Source organism: Periplaneta americana, chromosome 1 (assembly GCF_040183065.1).
Source record: "Periplaneta americana isolate PAMFEO1 chromosome 1, P.americana_PAMFEO1_priV1, whole genome shotgun sequence".
In the NCBI taxonomy this organism is placed as follows: Eukaryota; Metazoa; Arthropoda; class Insecta; order Blattodea; family Blattidae; genus Periplaneta; species Periplaneta americana.
Genome location: NC_091117.1, coordinates 196,680,295 through 196,696,288, shown reverse-complemented (window position 1 = coordinate 196,696,288; position 15,994 = coordinate 196,680,295). Strand labels below are relative to the sequence as shown.

The 15,994-nt window shown below is 36.7% G+C and overlaps 1 protein-coding gene across 2 annotated transcripts in view; it reads right to left on the bottom strand.

Moving 5' to 3' along the window:
• Positions 1–15,994, bottom strand: part of LOC138706270 (fibroblast growth factor receptor 2) — a 526,650-nt gene that overhangs the window by 49,143 nt on the left and 461,513 nt on the right. For both annotated transcript variants that reach the window (XM_069835373.1, XM_069835366.1), the window contains exon 7: positions 1,198–1,409. In XM_069835373.1, coding sequence (XP_069691474.1) covers positions 1,198–1,409 — 212 coding nt within the window. The remainder of the gene's footprint in view (positions 1–1,197; positions 1,410–15,994) is intronic.

Genomic DNA, 15,994 nt, shown 5'->3' with positions numbered 1-15,994 from the left:
AATGCAGATGTAGTAAGATTTTAAAGTAGGTTATCACAACTAAATAAAGGGGGGAAGGTGTTTTTCAGGGAATATCATTCAAATGAAGGAAAGTAAATTTCCGATTAATGTTCACCAAAGCGTTAATTACGTAATTATGACCGCGTTGCCATTATATTTGTAGTCTAGAGAAAATATCTCGTCTTTTACAAAGAAAACTTTTAGCGGCCCTGAAATTATTCACCGCTTTCATCATATTATTGTTTACCAATATTACGAAACAAAAGCTATCATAAGGGCCATGATCGACAGAATCATTTTGGCTGTCTACACATGCGCGGACTAGGATAATACAAACCTAAACTTACCAAACCTAGCCTTCGTATAATATGCAAGATATGTAGACGGAGCAAGAAGCGATCTTCTTGATTTGATCTGGAATGTACACACGAAAATAAATTCAAGTAAGGATCACTCTGCCATCGCATGAGAGGTCCGCGCATGCGCCACAGCAAAACTGTTCCTGTCGAGAGCCCCTCATCTAAGCTACGTAATCTACTCGCAATATTTACGCAAATACATCTTGTCGCTAACAGTGGTGCTATCTCTCAGTAATGTTCGGAACGAAGGAGGTAGGGAGAAAAAAAATTTCTCCTTCTAACGACGCACAGACCAACGTCATATCCTTATGTTGGCGACAATGTGTATTTAGTTGAATTTGGTCGTAACCGTAACGGCACGGTTCAAAGCTACCGTAGCAAATTCTCCAGTTTAGCGAAAATAATTAATAAATAATAAATTTTACTTCAATGGCGAATATCTCGAAAACATGTTTTTTTTTTTTTCGGTTAGTTTCTTATTGCGTAACTGCGTCCAATTTAAAGTTCGTCAAAGTGACAAATAGGCCCTACTGCTAAACATTCAGATAAATGCAACAGAAAGTCAAAGCAAATACAAACGGCTAAGACATTCAATATATAGTACAGTAGGCTACACTAGTATGTATTGGTTTTTAGATAAGTTATAGAGGATTAGCGAAAAATACTTTTATTCAATTTACGTTATTAAACTAAATAGGCAAATAAATGCTTATGTAGTTAGCACTTTTAATTTAAAATATCTTATGTGAACAACAGGAATAGAAAATATAACAATAATGATAATAATAATAATAATAATAATAATAATAATAATAATAATAATAATAATAATACTCACGTGTGAATGTAACATTTGTTGAGTGACCTTTACACCCACGGTTATCCACGGCGGATACCTGGGCCATATATGTGACATTGGGTCTAAGATCTGACGGTGGTTCAATTAGAAGATCGTGACGAGATGAGAAGTCTCGATTTCCGGAATACATCAGATCACCTACTGGACTCATGTTGTAAAACCGTCTTTCTTTGAACACCTGATGACCAAAACTGCAAAAATGAAGTACAAGATTTTACTGAAGAGAAAATTAGTTGAATATAAAGTGTAAATGAAACTATAGCAATGTACGAGAAACTTCTAATTACTTATTAATAATAATACTTTTGAACTTAGATGGCATCAATTGCACGCCTGTACACAACAATTGAGGTACCTTCACATTAGTTATTTAGTAGGCTATATTACATAGATACCACACATTAGTCAGCGATTTAGATTTTTCATTATTTTATTGCTTTTCAGGTATTGAAACATTGCAGCCTTCGTAGAATTTCATCGTATAATAAAAAGAATGGATATTTAATTAACATTACTTGGGCAGAATTTTTACAAAGATGTGTTAAAGATAGCAGAAAAATGTGGGCTTGAATGAGGGGGGGGGAACTGACCTGTGTAGCAACTGACAAGATCAAAATATATGTTACGGATCTGAGTCTCCATTTCCTTATCTATCGTGAGGCATTATGTGCTAAAATAGCCACACTGAACAATGTATTGTCCGTGGTTGTAAAGATACGAAGTGTGATCAGGTCACATGCATTAAGCTGCCTTAAAGGAGAAGGGTTCAACCACAGTCTAGTACAGGCATGTCAATTGATGCCCACAGGAGCAAGCGCGCGCTTTAGAGCCCAGGAGAGCCTGAGCGCTTTACAGCGGAAAGGAAAGAGACAGACGAAAGAGGTAGTATATGCTGCTTGGTCGAGCTATATTCAGGGATGGCCAGCACTGATTCAATAGATAAAGGGAAGAGAACTTATTAAAACTGTATCCATGTTAATTTTTAGATTTGCCTGAGAAGTATAAGTGCAGCATAAGAATGTAAGTTTTAATTTTAATGCTCATTTTTCACAAGTCTGATTTTTTTGTTCAAAAGAAATATTTTCTCAACTTTTCATATAGAAAAGTGAAATTTTCAGGTATAGGCCTATTTATTTAGTAGCCTTACAGAATATTTTCGTAAATCTAATATACCGTATATATGTATTACTGAAGATAGTGTATTGAACATTTTGAAAATATTCGCATGGAAATTATTTGTAAGGAAATTAATTAACAAAGCAACTACTGTTACATCATAAGCAAAAGATACGTGCCCATATGTTGTAAAAATGTCAGCTCTATAGCTTCAGCAGATTTCGAGAAAATAATTTAATATTCTGATGATAGGAAGTTGCTCACAAATATCACCTTAAAAGCATAATGCGATAAGAGTTTTGTTATGTAATATTAGTTACACTTAAAACAGATACAGTACCTAGGTAACTTTGCTTTGTACTGTAATATTGTTTTGATTAGTTTATTGATTACTTTTGTAAGGCTAAAAGTACTATCAATATAAATCCCAACTTATCATGTCATACTCAGTGTCCTTTTTTGGAATATCACTTTCTTTATGAATAATGTGTTTCATCCACTTAATACAGTATAATATTATACAACTATGGAATTTAAGTGAATATTCCTTCTTAACTCTCTATTATGTTATTAAGATTTAAAACACAAGTGCAATATTAAGAAATCAGTGTTAGTACTTTTGTTTTACAGACAATATAGACAATATTAAACAGAAAGAAGCCATATAAAAATAACGACATAAAATTTCACGTTCCGTTTGAAGTTTGTACACCACTGTTTTTTTAATCCAACAGGTTGCTTATTCATGTACACAACCCTTCCTCTTTCCATACTTAGCGCTTGCTGCCCGAGCACGACGTCAAGGTCAGAAAAATGCGCTTGCTTTGACATCACTGTCTAGTAGGGGAAGACCGTGTATATTGGACCACCTAAGTTTGAATGGCCGTAACTCACTTATCATATTGAGAAAAATGTCCCTGAATTTTTTATGATGGTAGATTGCCATGATAAATCCCTAAATAAAATATGACTTCACTAATTTTAATTCTAATACTTCAAAAATAAAATTTAATCAAAATTTCGAAGTCGTGTTACTTGAGCCAGGGTCGTGTAATATGAACCAGAGGATCGTGTAACTCAGAGGATCGTGTAACTTGGACCAGGCATATTAAACACATTTAACTCCTATAATGTTGTTTATTCAAACAAAAATTTGTGTCAAGCAATTATTTCACATACAACAGTAATAAAATAGTTCATCTGTAATTGTTGCACATTCTTCGTGGGCCCATTTTCCACACCGATTGCACTGAATCCAGTCTTTGTTCTCACTTTCACCACAAATAACACAGCGTGTTTTGGATGTCACCTTAACTTTCAAATCAAATAATTTTATCTTCTTTGCGGCCTTCCCATCTGATTGTTGCTGCAGAGCATTCTTGTGTGGCGTAGCCGTCAGCACCACGCCAGATGCATTGTATCTCGTTCCGGATTTTCTCTGTCCAGATTTGGAAGACGAAGGCAAAGGGCTTATTTCCTTCAATGATACATATTCTGTGAGACCAGAAAGTAGCTCCACATTGTCTCCCATCTTTTTCTCTGCTGATGCTGCTGTTGTTGCTCCTTCCACTTCTTCTGCTGGCCGAGATGCTGATGCTGATGGCTTACCATTCAAAGGCGATCGGTCACCAAAAAAGGCGCGAAATCAGCCTCTGAAAACACATTTCGGTCGACAGGCCAAAGACCAGTGTGCCTAAAGCCATTCATTGCAATCTGCATATTTGCTGCTCTGGGGAATGTCACTCCTACCAGTGAGGCAATGTGCTGGACATTCAGCCGCTGTCCTGGAAGTACCCTCATGTTCGTTGATATGGCAGCTGACATGAATGTGTTCAGAGGTTTGAAGAACGACACATCCAGCGGTTGGAGACGGTGCGTGCAGTGCGACGGTAGAGATAGCATAATCACACCGTACTGACGGCAGATCTCAATCGCTTTCAGCGATTGCGTATGGCTACTGTGACCATCTAAAATCAACAGGACTTTCTCCTGAGGGCTGGGTTTGACAGTTCTAATGAAGTGTCTAATCCATTCACAGAATGTGTCAGAATCCATCCATCCCTTATCCTGACAGCGGAAGATGGTGTTAGGAGGCGCTCCAAATGTGAGAGACTCCATCATTTTTTTCCTAGCGTAAATCAGCATAGGAGGTACAAAGAAGCCACTCGCACTCATGGCATACACTCCTGTCACATTCTGACCTCACTCACAAGAAGAAATGGCTCCAACCTGAGGTTTTCCCCTCTGTGCCAAAGTCTTCTCTTGGCGTTGAACGACATTGTGGGATGTCTCGTCCATGTTGAATATTCTGGCAGCAGTTAATTTGTGTTGATCGACAAGGTGTTCCGATGTGTCAAAGAACTTGCCGACGACAACCCTGTTGAATCCTGAAGCCCTGGCAAGTGATGTGGCTTCTGGCTGCCTAAGGCTAAGTTCGGGATGGCGCTTCATAAAGCCGGAAAACCATTCTTTGCCGGCAGACTTCGTTTCCCTGTTGAACCAAGTGGCCAGTTTATTCTTCTCTGCAATCTCATATGCTAATTTCATAACACTTCTTCGTGTCAATCTGAAATTAAAGAATAAGCAGATTAAGTATTAGGCCTATATTAAGTTTGCTTGAATTAAGTTGTAGGTCTAAAGTAGGCCCTAATATACATTTTGCTGTAATGTATTTACCCATAGCACATTTTTTCTAGCTGCAGAAGATATGTCACAAGATCATTTTCCACCTCTTGTGGCAAGTCAAGTGGGTGACCGGGCTGTCTAATTTTAGCGTCCTTCCATTTGTTGTATCTTTTAAGTGTGGCACTAGGTATATTATATCTTCGTGCAGTCTCATTGACGCCAACCCCTTCCGATATTGCAACTAAAGCGAGTTGCAGATTTTCTTCTTTCCACTTCCCATACACTCCCTTCGCTTTTCTTGCCTGTCTTGTAGTCATCTGTAAAGTAATGGCGAAAGCAGAATTTGTTAAAAAGTTGTAATTGTCGACCCACCAGATGAAACGAAGTCTTATTACAGAATTTAAGAAATAAAATATTGAAATAAACTAAAGTAATGTTTTATAATATTATTATTTATATAATATTATATAAATAATATTTTAATTATATATCCTTACAAAATTTTCATCCACTGACCTCTGATTTTTGGAAATTCACACTAGTGAAGACATAATGGACAATTTTATCTTCTAAATTTGTTATATTATAAGGGTAGGTACATTTTAGCATTGGCTCAAGTTACACGCTTTGTGATGGTTCAATTTACACGCATTGTAAAAGAAACACTTAAAAATTATTTACGTAAAAACTACTTTACAAACATTGATATAAATTTCACTCAACTTACCTCCAACACTGGTATTTCTTCGTATGTATAAGGCAGTCTTGTATTTCTAAACGTCTTCGCACAACACGCTGTCAAACTATTGTGAAAAGATTTGAAGAATTTGGGGACAGAATGTTCGACACCGTTATGACCGCGTCAAGCCAACCCTGCATAATGAGATTTATGGACAGTTGCCTACCATGTAGAAGGTTCAAAGCGCTGTATAAAGTACCTTGCAAACTATCCTGGAAATAGTGATTGCATCATTGGATCAAGTTACACACTGGTCCAAGTTACACGGACTTCCCCTATATACAGTCACGAAGCTTGAGTTTATGAGGGTACTAGGAACAATAGACTGTGCAGTTACTATTTCGCAATGTCTGTAATGAGGCAATAGTAGCGATCCTAGTGGATAGCAACTATCTATGGATGCATATTTACTTCGTATTGAGCTTCGTGATTGGATATGCTAGACTGTGGTTCAACTATGGAGAAAGAAGTTTCTTGCCTAGCTACAAACGGACCAGTGAGGCGTGTTGGACATTATTGCTCTTAAAGATAATGGTCTGGGGATTATTGGTGACCCAACAGGACGGTTCGCATTGAGATGTCATCGAAGTCTGAAAGTCCACGAAGAAAAGCAGAGCATCTAAAAGCCAACAATTTACGTATGTTTAGTCAACAGTCCGAAAACTGGTTGAACTTCATAAGTAACACCAATAAGTCATCGCTCATGAGGCAATTAAGCCAGAAGATAATGGGATATACTTGTCAATTCCCTTCCCCCTCCATTGCTTACATCGTTTACTATTATTATTATTATTATTATTATTATTATTATTATTATTATTATTAATATTATTTGTCCAATATCCTTTTGAGAAGATTAACTCCGTACGTAGATGAAATTATTGGGGATCATCAGTGCGGTTTTCGGCGTAATAGATCGACTATTGATCAGATTTTTTTGTATTCGACAGATAATGGAGAAAATATGGGAGTAAAAGGGTACAGTACATCAGTTATTCCTAGACTTCAAAAAGGCATATGACTCGGTTAAGAGGGAAGTATTATATGATATTCTTATTGAATTTGGTATTCCCAAGAAACTAGTTCGATTAATTAAAATGTGTCTTAGTGAAACATACAGCAGAGTCCGTATAGGTCACTTTCTATCTGATGCTTTTCCAATTCACTGCGGGCTAAAGCAGGGAGATGCACTATCACCTTTACTTTTTAACTTCGATCTAGAATATGCCATTAGGAAAGTTCAGGATAACAGACAGGATTTGGAATTGAACGGGTTACATCAGCTTCTTGTCTATGCGGATGACGTGAATATGTTAGGAGAAAATCCACAAACGATTAGGGAAAACACGGAAATTTTACTTGAAGCAAGTAAAGCGATCGGTTTGGAAGTAAATCCCGAAAAGACAAAGTATATGATTATGTCTCGTGACCAGAATATTGTACGAAATGGAAATATAAAAATTGGAGATTTATCCTTCGAAGAGGTGGAAAAATTCAAATATCTTGGAGCAACAGTAACAAATATAAATGCCACTCGGGAGGAAATTAAACGCAGAATAAATATGGGAAATGTGTGTTATTATTCGGTTGAGAAGCTCTTATCATCCAGTCTGCTGTCCAAAAATCTGAAAGTTAGAATTTATAAAACAGCTATATTACCGGTTCTTCTGTATGGTTGTGAAACTTGGACTCTCACTTTGAGAGAGGAACATAGGTTAAGGGTGTTTGAGAATAAGGTGCTTAGGAAAATATTTGGGGCTAAGAGGGATGAAGTTACAGGAGAATGGAGAAAGTTACACAACGCAGAACTGCACGCATAGTATTCTTCACCTGACATAATTAGGAACATTAAATCCAGGCGTTTGAGATGGGCAGGGCATGTAGCACGTATGGGCGAATCCAGAAATGTATATAGAGTGTTAGTTGGGAGACCGGAGGGAAAAAGACCTTTAGGGAGGCCGAGACATAGATGGGAGGATAATATTAAAATGGATTTGAGGGAGGTGGGATATGATGATAGAGACTGGATTAATCTTGCTCGTGATAGGGACCAATGGCGGGCTTATGTGAGGGCGGCAATGAACCTCCGGGTTCCTTAAAAGCCATTTGTAAGTAAGTATTATTATTATTATTATTATTATTATTATTATTATTATTATTATTACACACATTGAAAGACACTCTTTCAGCTTTCCCAATGACGGGACTGCCTCATTGGACAAAGCATAATAAACATATTATTATGCCAACCGACAATTTGTTAGAAATGAGCTATTTGCACAAATCTTTTGATAACAGATTGATTTAACTCGGAAAAAAAAATCAAGAATGCGATATCTGAGTTTTGCTGCTATTTATCAGCAAAAATTCGTTTATTGCACAAAATTCATTTATTTATTTTGCTTTAAAATATTAATTCAACTGCTGGTCTCTTATTAAAAATGGGTTAGCCTTTTTTAGTATTATTTGTGCAATTTTTTGTAATAGTACGAATGTTATGATACTTCTTGCATAAAATGTTTTATATAAAAAAAATATTTATTTTTATGGCCAATATCTCGAAACAGGTTTTTGGCACTTGGTCTCTTATTGCATAACTTCGTCCAATTTTAGTTTCTAAAATTACTCGCAATTACACACAACACACACAGACACACACACCCACACACAAATATGTAAAAAATTTGGTTCTCTAAATTCTGAGGAATGACTTGAAGAAATCTCGTTACATATTATACAAATTACATAATCTTGTATTCGAGAGGATTTATTTTACTGAAGCAATATATGTACATAATAACGGAAATTAAAACAGGAAACAAACTTCAAATTATATATACATATATGGGTAAATCGTACGCCTTTATTGTGTAGAAAATTCTGTCTTTCTAGGTTAATAACAGAAATTGAAATTTTTGATGATATTTACATGATGCAGAATTGAAAAGCTTCGAAATACGCAAAGCATAGAATGACTGTCTGTTCATATGAGGCGTTCAGAGCTAAAGTGGATCAAGTCACAAATTTTCATAAATCGAGTTTAATTCAATTTCTGATTATCCGAAGTTGGATCTTTTCCGAGCAGTAATGGATCAAGTCTTAATTCCAAGCATTCGCCGGTAGATGACACCAGTCACTTTTGGCTCAGATTATTTCTGTGGTGTTTGGGTAAAGGGAGATAAGTCATAAAAATGAGTTCGGAGATAAATGAAAATTAAACTTGGAATCCTTATTACAAATAATTTTCTACGCAAATAAAACACATCAACTGCTTGTATTCTTTGATTTTTGCACACCCACTTGTACAATTTAACTTGTGTGTTCATCTGGGGAACAAAATTCCACCCGGACAAAAAAATGACTTATACCCCTTTACCCGAACACCACAGATTTGTTCACGATGTTCTGAGCCATAGTGGATCAAGTCACCAAAGCGTTGCATCAATTAACATGACCATTGTTTATTTTTATAAATCTAGAATTTGAGAATGGAACAATAAAATTATTGCTAGTGAAATTACATAATCCACTAGAGCGGGTGTCGTCAGCACAGAGCAAGCTGGGGCTAGCGTCTCTTATCCGTGGAAAACGCAGTGCACTAGGGTGCACTCCGTAGCTGCTAGCGGGTATGCTCTCTATGTCTCCCTGTTGCACGACGGTGCACTCCGGACAGCACCGCGTACCCTTTGCACATTTCAGCGAGTGCTGACGACCGCTGCACTAGAGCAAGTTAACTTTAAGTCCTATTATCTCAAAACTACGTTTTATGGACTTGATCCACTTTAGGTCTGAACGCCTCATATCATTATCTACTATGTCGTTCAGTGTGCAGTCTCCTTTGTAGAGAAAGTCTGTCGCTCATGGTCTATGCTGTACAGGTATTCGCTACGTTGCGTTGGTTGTGATTCTGATTCTGTGTTAGAAGAAGTCGTAATCTGAGATGGGTAAAAATTCAGGCCGCGTAACATCAGAAAACCAGGTTACTTCCTGCATGTAAATGTGAAGTCTAGTCATTTCCTGTCGTAGCCAAGCAAAATTTCACACTGTAAAAATATGTTATTCATTTTCCATTGTAATGTATTTGATAAAAGTACATTAAGCATGAAACGTATACGACTTTCATAATTTTGATCTCCACAATTCATCTTATGTTCTTACAGACCAGAACATGAGTTGACAGGAATTTACGATCCATCATACTTTATTTCTTAGCTGACGACTTCTCATCCAAAGAAACATTGACTGCAGGTTCTGTGATCTACAGACGAAGCCTTTAGAAAGTAGTTCTAAACGAATACTTTGTTCCCTCCCGTCGTTCTCACTCTACTATTATGCTATTGCTTAATTCCGTATGTTCGGGAGGGGGATACTGGGGAAGGACACATTATGACACAACCCAACGGAGAAAAGAAAAGAAGATTGAGGACTGGAGATGCAGAAGATATCGCATGATAGATGTACGGATCATATGCGGAGACTAAAAGGAAGGCAGAAAATAGGAAAGTTTGGAGAATGCTGTGTTTGCAGTAAAAGACCTGGCTTTGGGCAGAAAAGTGTGACTGAATGAATAATCTTGGAATAATCTATGTCTTTGAAAGAAGATATTAAACGAAGAATTATTATTAATTCCAAAACGGCCCCGAGGTTCACTCAGCCTCCTATAAAATTGAGTACCGGGTCTTTCTCGGGGGTAAAAGGCGGTCGGTGCCGACCACATCACCACATTCTAGTGCCGAGGTCATGGAAAGCATGGGGCTCTACTTCCATGCCCCTCAAGTGCCTTCATGGCGTGTGACGGAGATACCGTGTACCTTTTTATCACATGTAACACGAAAGGGCTACTAGTTGACACTTCCGCCTAAAATTGTTTTAAATAAGCCATATGCGTGAGCTAATAAGACTGTATCTAAAAAGTTGGTGCATTAGCGGCATAAAATAATAGAAATGTAAGAAAAGAAAATTACATTTTAGATTAACATATTGATGCAGTTTTGGTCGTGTTTAGTGTGAAGAAAGTGTGTTTAGGAGAACTTAGATATAGAAGTCAATTAACAAGTTATAGGATGGAAACGTATGAGGGGAAATTTAAAACATTGACTACTTAATTGATATAGATATCGGCAGAAGTTTATGGTAAAGAAGTATATCTTAGAAAATGATGCAGGAAAGTTCTGGAAGATGATATTAGTGAAGGTAGTTACAATTTTATTATTCGGTTGAAAAGCTTTTATCATCCAGTCTGCTGTCAAAAATCTGAAAGTTAGAATTTATAAAACAGTTATATTACCGGTTGTTCTTTATGATTGTGAAACTTGGGCTCTCACTTTGAGAGAGGAACATAGGTTAAGGGTGTTTCAGAATAAGCTGCTTAGGAAAATATTTGGGGCTAAGAGGGATGAAGTTACAGGAGAATGGAGAAAGTTACACAACACAGAACTGCACGCATTGTATTCTTCACCTGACATAATTAGGAACATTAAATCCAGACGTTTGAGATGAGCAGGAATTGTAGTACGTATGGGCGAATCCAGAAATGCATATAGAGTGTTAGTTGGGAGGCCGGAGGGAAAAAGACCTTTGGGGAGGCCGAGACGTAGATGGGAAGATAATATTAAAATGGATTTGAGGGAGGTAGGATATGATGGCAGAGACTGGATTAATCTTGCTCAGGAAGGAACCAATGGCGGGCTTGTGTAAGGGTGACAATGAACCTCCGGGTTCCTTAAAAGGCATTAAGTAAGTAAGTAAGTAATATAGTAGTTTGGTGATGTAATGTTGGTAAATCGTGTTTCTGTGTGACGAAAGTGTGTTTAGGAGAACTTGGATATAGAAGTCATGAAAGATCTTGGTTCATGAATTACAAGCAATTCCTGTCTCAAGAACAAATCTTCCTTTGGAACTCACATATCTAAGTTTCTGTTTCCATCAATGATGGAGAAGATATATTGACTTAGTCCACTAATCAAATTGCAAGTTACATCTCTGACAGGCAAGAGTCCATTAGAAACTCGAAACTTAATTACACAAGCGTCAATTTCCGTAATAAAAACACTATGTGGCTAGATAAATAAAACGTACTCCATTCTTCTTGCAATATAGGCCTGTAACAGGATTTGATGAACCTAAAATCGAGGAGATGCCAAGCATTGCACTGTAACAATAACAGCCAATCATGGTATATTGTTTTTACTGGTGAAAGGTAATGTACAGGGTATTAAAAATAACATTTACAATGTTTCAGGGATGATAGAGGAGGTAAAAACAAACATCTGTTTTAAGTGACAAAACTTCAGCAGATGCGCAGTTTTGCCGCTAGATGGCCTGAAGGAATAGATGATTTGACATCCGTCACAACACACACTGGTTAGTTCTGTTTGTGCACGACCACCTTGTAGGGCCTTGTCTGTTGCCTGTCTCCATGGTGATAATTATTTTGTTTTTCTACGCGACGTCCTACCAAAACTTTTAGAAGCTATCCCATTGAACATCAGAGAACGAATACGGTTTCAGCACGACGGTGCCCCTCCACACGTTGATCGTCGTATCAGGAACCACCTAAATGCTACATTCCCCGATCGCTGGATTGGCAGGGGTGGGCCGGTACCGTGGCCACCTCGATCACCGGACCTAACCCCACTGGATTTCTTTTTGTGGGGAGACGTGAAATATTTTGTGTATGAGACACCGATCGATACTGCAGAAGACTTAGTTGTTCCGTTGTTGAAGCTGCACATGTTATTAGAGACAATGTTGGGCTTCTTGAGCGTTGCAGACACTCCATAGTACGAAGGTACCAGTTGTGCAATGCCTTCAATGGACGGCAGTTTGAACACCACATCTAAAACGACAATTAGTCTTATTCTTTATGGATTATACTAACAGTTACGTACACAACAAACGGTCCATCTGCCAAAGTTTTGTCACTTGCAAAAGATATTTCTTTTTACCTCTTCTATTACCCCTGAAACGTTGTAAACGTTATTTTTGACACCTGTATAGACATAGATAAAACTGAAAGGGAGCACTACTTGCTTGTAACCCTCCTTTTAAATGAAGTATTTTGAATGCCATATAGACTAAAATCTAAATTACAACAAATTTAATTTATATTCCAATTTTCATAGAAATCGGTTCAGCCATTATCGCGTAAAAAAGGTAACAAACATCCAGACAGACAGAAATTTAAAAAATGCTATTTTCAGTCTCAGGATGGTTAGTTATACTTGTTAACACCAATTATTTTTTCGGAAAAGCGAAAATTACCAGAAAAAGTTTGGTTACAGATTTATTATTAGTATAGATGCTGGATCCTTGAGGTCAGCCGAACAGGAGCAGCGTAGAGAGCACATGATCGCTTTCGGCCGAGTTGACGATCACTAAATTCTAAACTTTCTTAATAATTTCATTGTTTTAAACATGCAGGCCTATGTGTTATTTATGTGCATAACTGCATAAGATGCAAATTAACGTGGTATTGACTGTAGCACCTTCTCGCAGTACGTAAAGTAAAAAGAGAGCCTCAACAACGTGATGAGTAGGGGGCGGATGTTGATGAAAAATCATCTTATTTTTCGCATTAGGACGATGTCTATTAATATAGAAATCCTTTCTATGTTAATATTAACGCGAAAAATTAATTTATTTTCGACGTTTTTGAACTAATAGATAATTTTTTTCGGCATTTTAGGTCATTTGTAATACTTTGAAGAACTTTTAGATCATTTGGAATGCATTTTACTGTCTTCTTTACCGATAGGTCTGTTAAATCTTTTTCTAAGCAAATAGGTCAGTAATAATTACCTACTGAATAAGTGAGTAACAGTGAAGTTTGAGTTATATAGTTTGAAACAAACTGTAAAGACCGTCCTTCATTCCACTGAAGGCTTCACCTCACACAACGGAAGTAATATAAAATGCTTGACAACAGCTTAGTTTAAGTGAGGGCTTTGACCGCTACTGTTCTTTTGTCGGTACGGGGGTGTCTTTAGAATTTATGTTTGGAGGGGAAGAAACTTTCACCATGTCCTGGACAGGACGTTGTGTCCCCAGAGAAGGGATGCGACAGTATTTTTAACACGAAGATTGCAAGAATACAAGCTGCACCCACAATTTTTTTTGTCACTCACACTCCCCCATCTGGAAGATCTGGTAACAAAAGTGAAGAACGGAAGGAAAAGGCACTTACATGGACCACCACCGATTGAAACACATTGTAAAATCCTCATTAAAATCAATAGTTTTCCCTTAAAACCTCCATTTTTTGCATGTCCTTTTCCTTTATCTTGCCCAAATTCCAGGAAGTTGCCTCCTCTCTCCGAGATTTGCAGGGCAGTCATTGAAACAAGGTGACTAATTTTTAAGAAGTTGTGGTGCGAGTACTTTGAATAATATTTAAATATAATTTTCTTTCAATTTTATATCATTTTTCCATTAGTTTAAGGGCATTTTAATGATCATTTTAAGTAGATTTTTAGATCATCAACTTTGTATGTTGAATTCTTTATAAGTTCATGCATATGTATATACACTTTTTGCTAGTTGAGTGGAAGAGAAGGCCTTATGGCCTTAACTCTGCCAGCTAAAATAAATTATTATTATTATTATTATTATTATTATTATTATTATTATTATTATTATTATTCGCCCCCTAGTGATGCCATTGAATACAGCGTACCATAATAGCCTTTTTTATTCACACAATAATCACAGCTAGACTACTCAACATTCAAAGCTTTTCTTTAGTCAAAAATGAAGCTGACACTATTCTGAGTAAAAGGAAAATTAAAACATTATTCTATCTTTATTCATTCAAGAGCAACAACAAAAGATTTTTCAAGCAACAAAACTGCTTTTTCTTTTAACACATTTATAAGGCTGATAATTTTTTAAAATTTTGTTCAATATTGCTCCTTAAAGAGCATAAAATGCATTTCCATAATCTCAGTTTTAAAGATTTTCAAACTGAGCCTTTGATACGTTTTGAAGTCTATATCAAATCTGCCTGACTTTTTTACTGTGTCATATTAGCACAGTCTAGTATATACAGGCACGAAGCTCAATGCGTAGTAAATATGCATCCATAGATAGTTGCTAACCACTAGGATCGCTACTATCGCCTCATTACAGACAATGCGAAATACTACCGGCACAGTCTATTGTTACTAGCACCCTTACAACTCAAGCTTCGTGACTGTATATACTAGATTGTGATATTAGCCCTACTCGACCCTAGTGTCAGCATTAGTAAGTACCCTTTCCATCGAATGAAGGCGTCAAGCTAGTACTTCAACATACCAAATTGGATATTTTAAAACTTATATAGCCGGATTATCACAAGTGAACAAAATAAAACTTCAGTGATGCTGATGAAATATAACAACGTAGCAATTTCAAATAAAGCGATAGCACATTATCGAAATGTGTAATATTTCATGACAGAAAATACAGGTAGAGGGAGAAGTCTGTAGTTTATACTTTGCTAGTGAAATTTCTCTCATCACTCAATGTGCTTTTTGGACTGCTCCTATCTTTAATCGTATGAAGTGAAGTCATTACCATCAGCACAAACAGTTTAAGGAGAATTAAAGAAGAATTAGGCCCCTTTAATCCAAGTCACAGTGCATTCCGGAAAAACACTGTTTATACAATTACCTACGTAGGTTTAATTTTAATTGATTGGAGTCATTTTAAATGAGGATGTTAAAGGTGAGACATATGAAGCTTCCTCAGGTGTTTATAATGTGGATGAAATACGTCAAAGAACCGTGTATTCAAGACAGTATTTGTACGATTTCATTGACAACAACTATATATAGATATATGTCCGCGTAAGTGAATGGGTTTGACGTGAAGCGGTGAGGATCAGAAAGAAAGGAAAGGGGAACGAATAAAGAAAGCAATAAAAGAGCGGTATAAACAAAGAAAGAGAGACAACGGTTAATAAAATAAAAGGAAGAAAAAAGGATGAATGTAAGTAAAAGGGATAGAAAAATAATGGAGAAAAGAATTATATCTATTTTCTGATGCAATTTTTGTTCGTCAACCTCTTCGTGTCAAGAAGCCAAGCAGTGGATCGGAGCGGAGAAGAGAGCTTTATTGTCTACGCAAATACAAACCTATTCGTTACGCGTCAGTCAACCACTGAAGCAAGAAAAGTTGCAACACTGATATCATTTTTAAATAACGGTTTCCCTAAATAGGAAAGTTTATCAGATATGATTATAATATTATCCGTCAAGCTATTTTACATAGGTTTCTGCAAAATTACTTACATCTCCTTACAAAGTACAATAAATT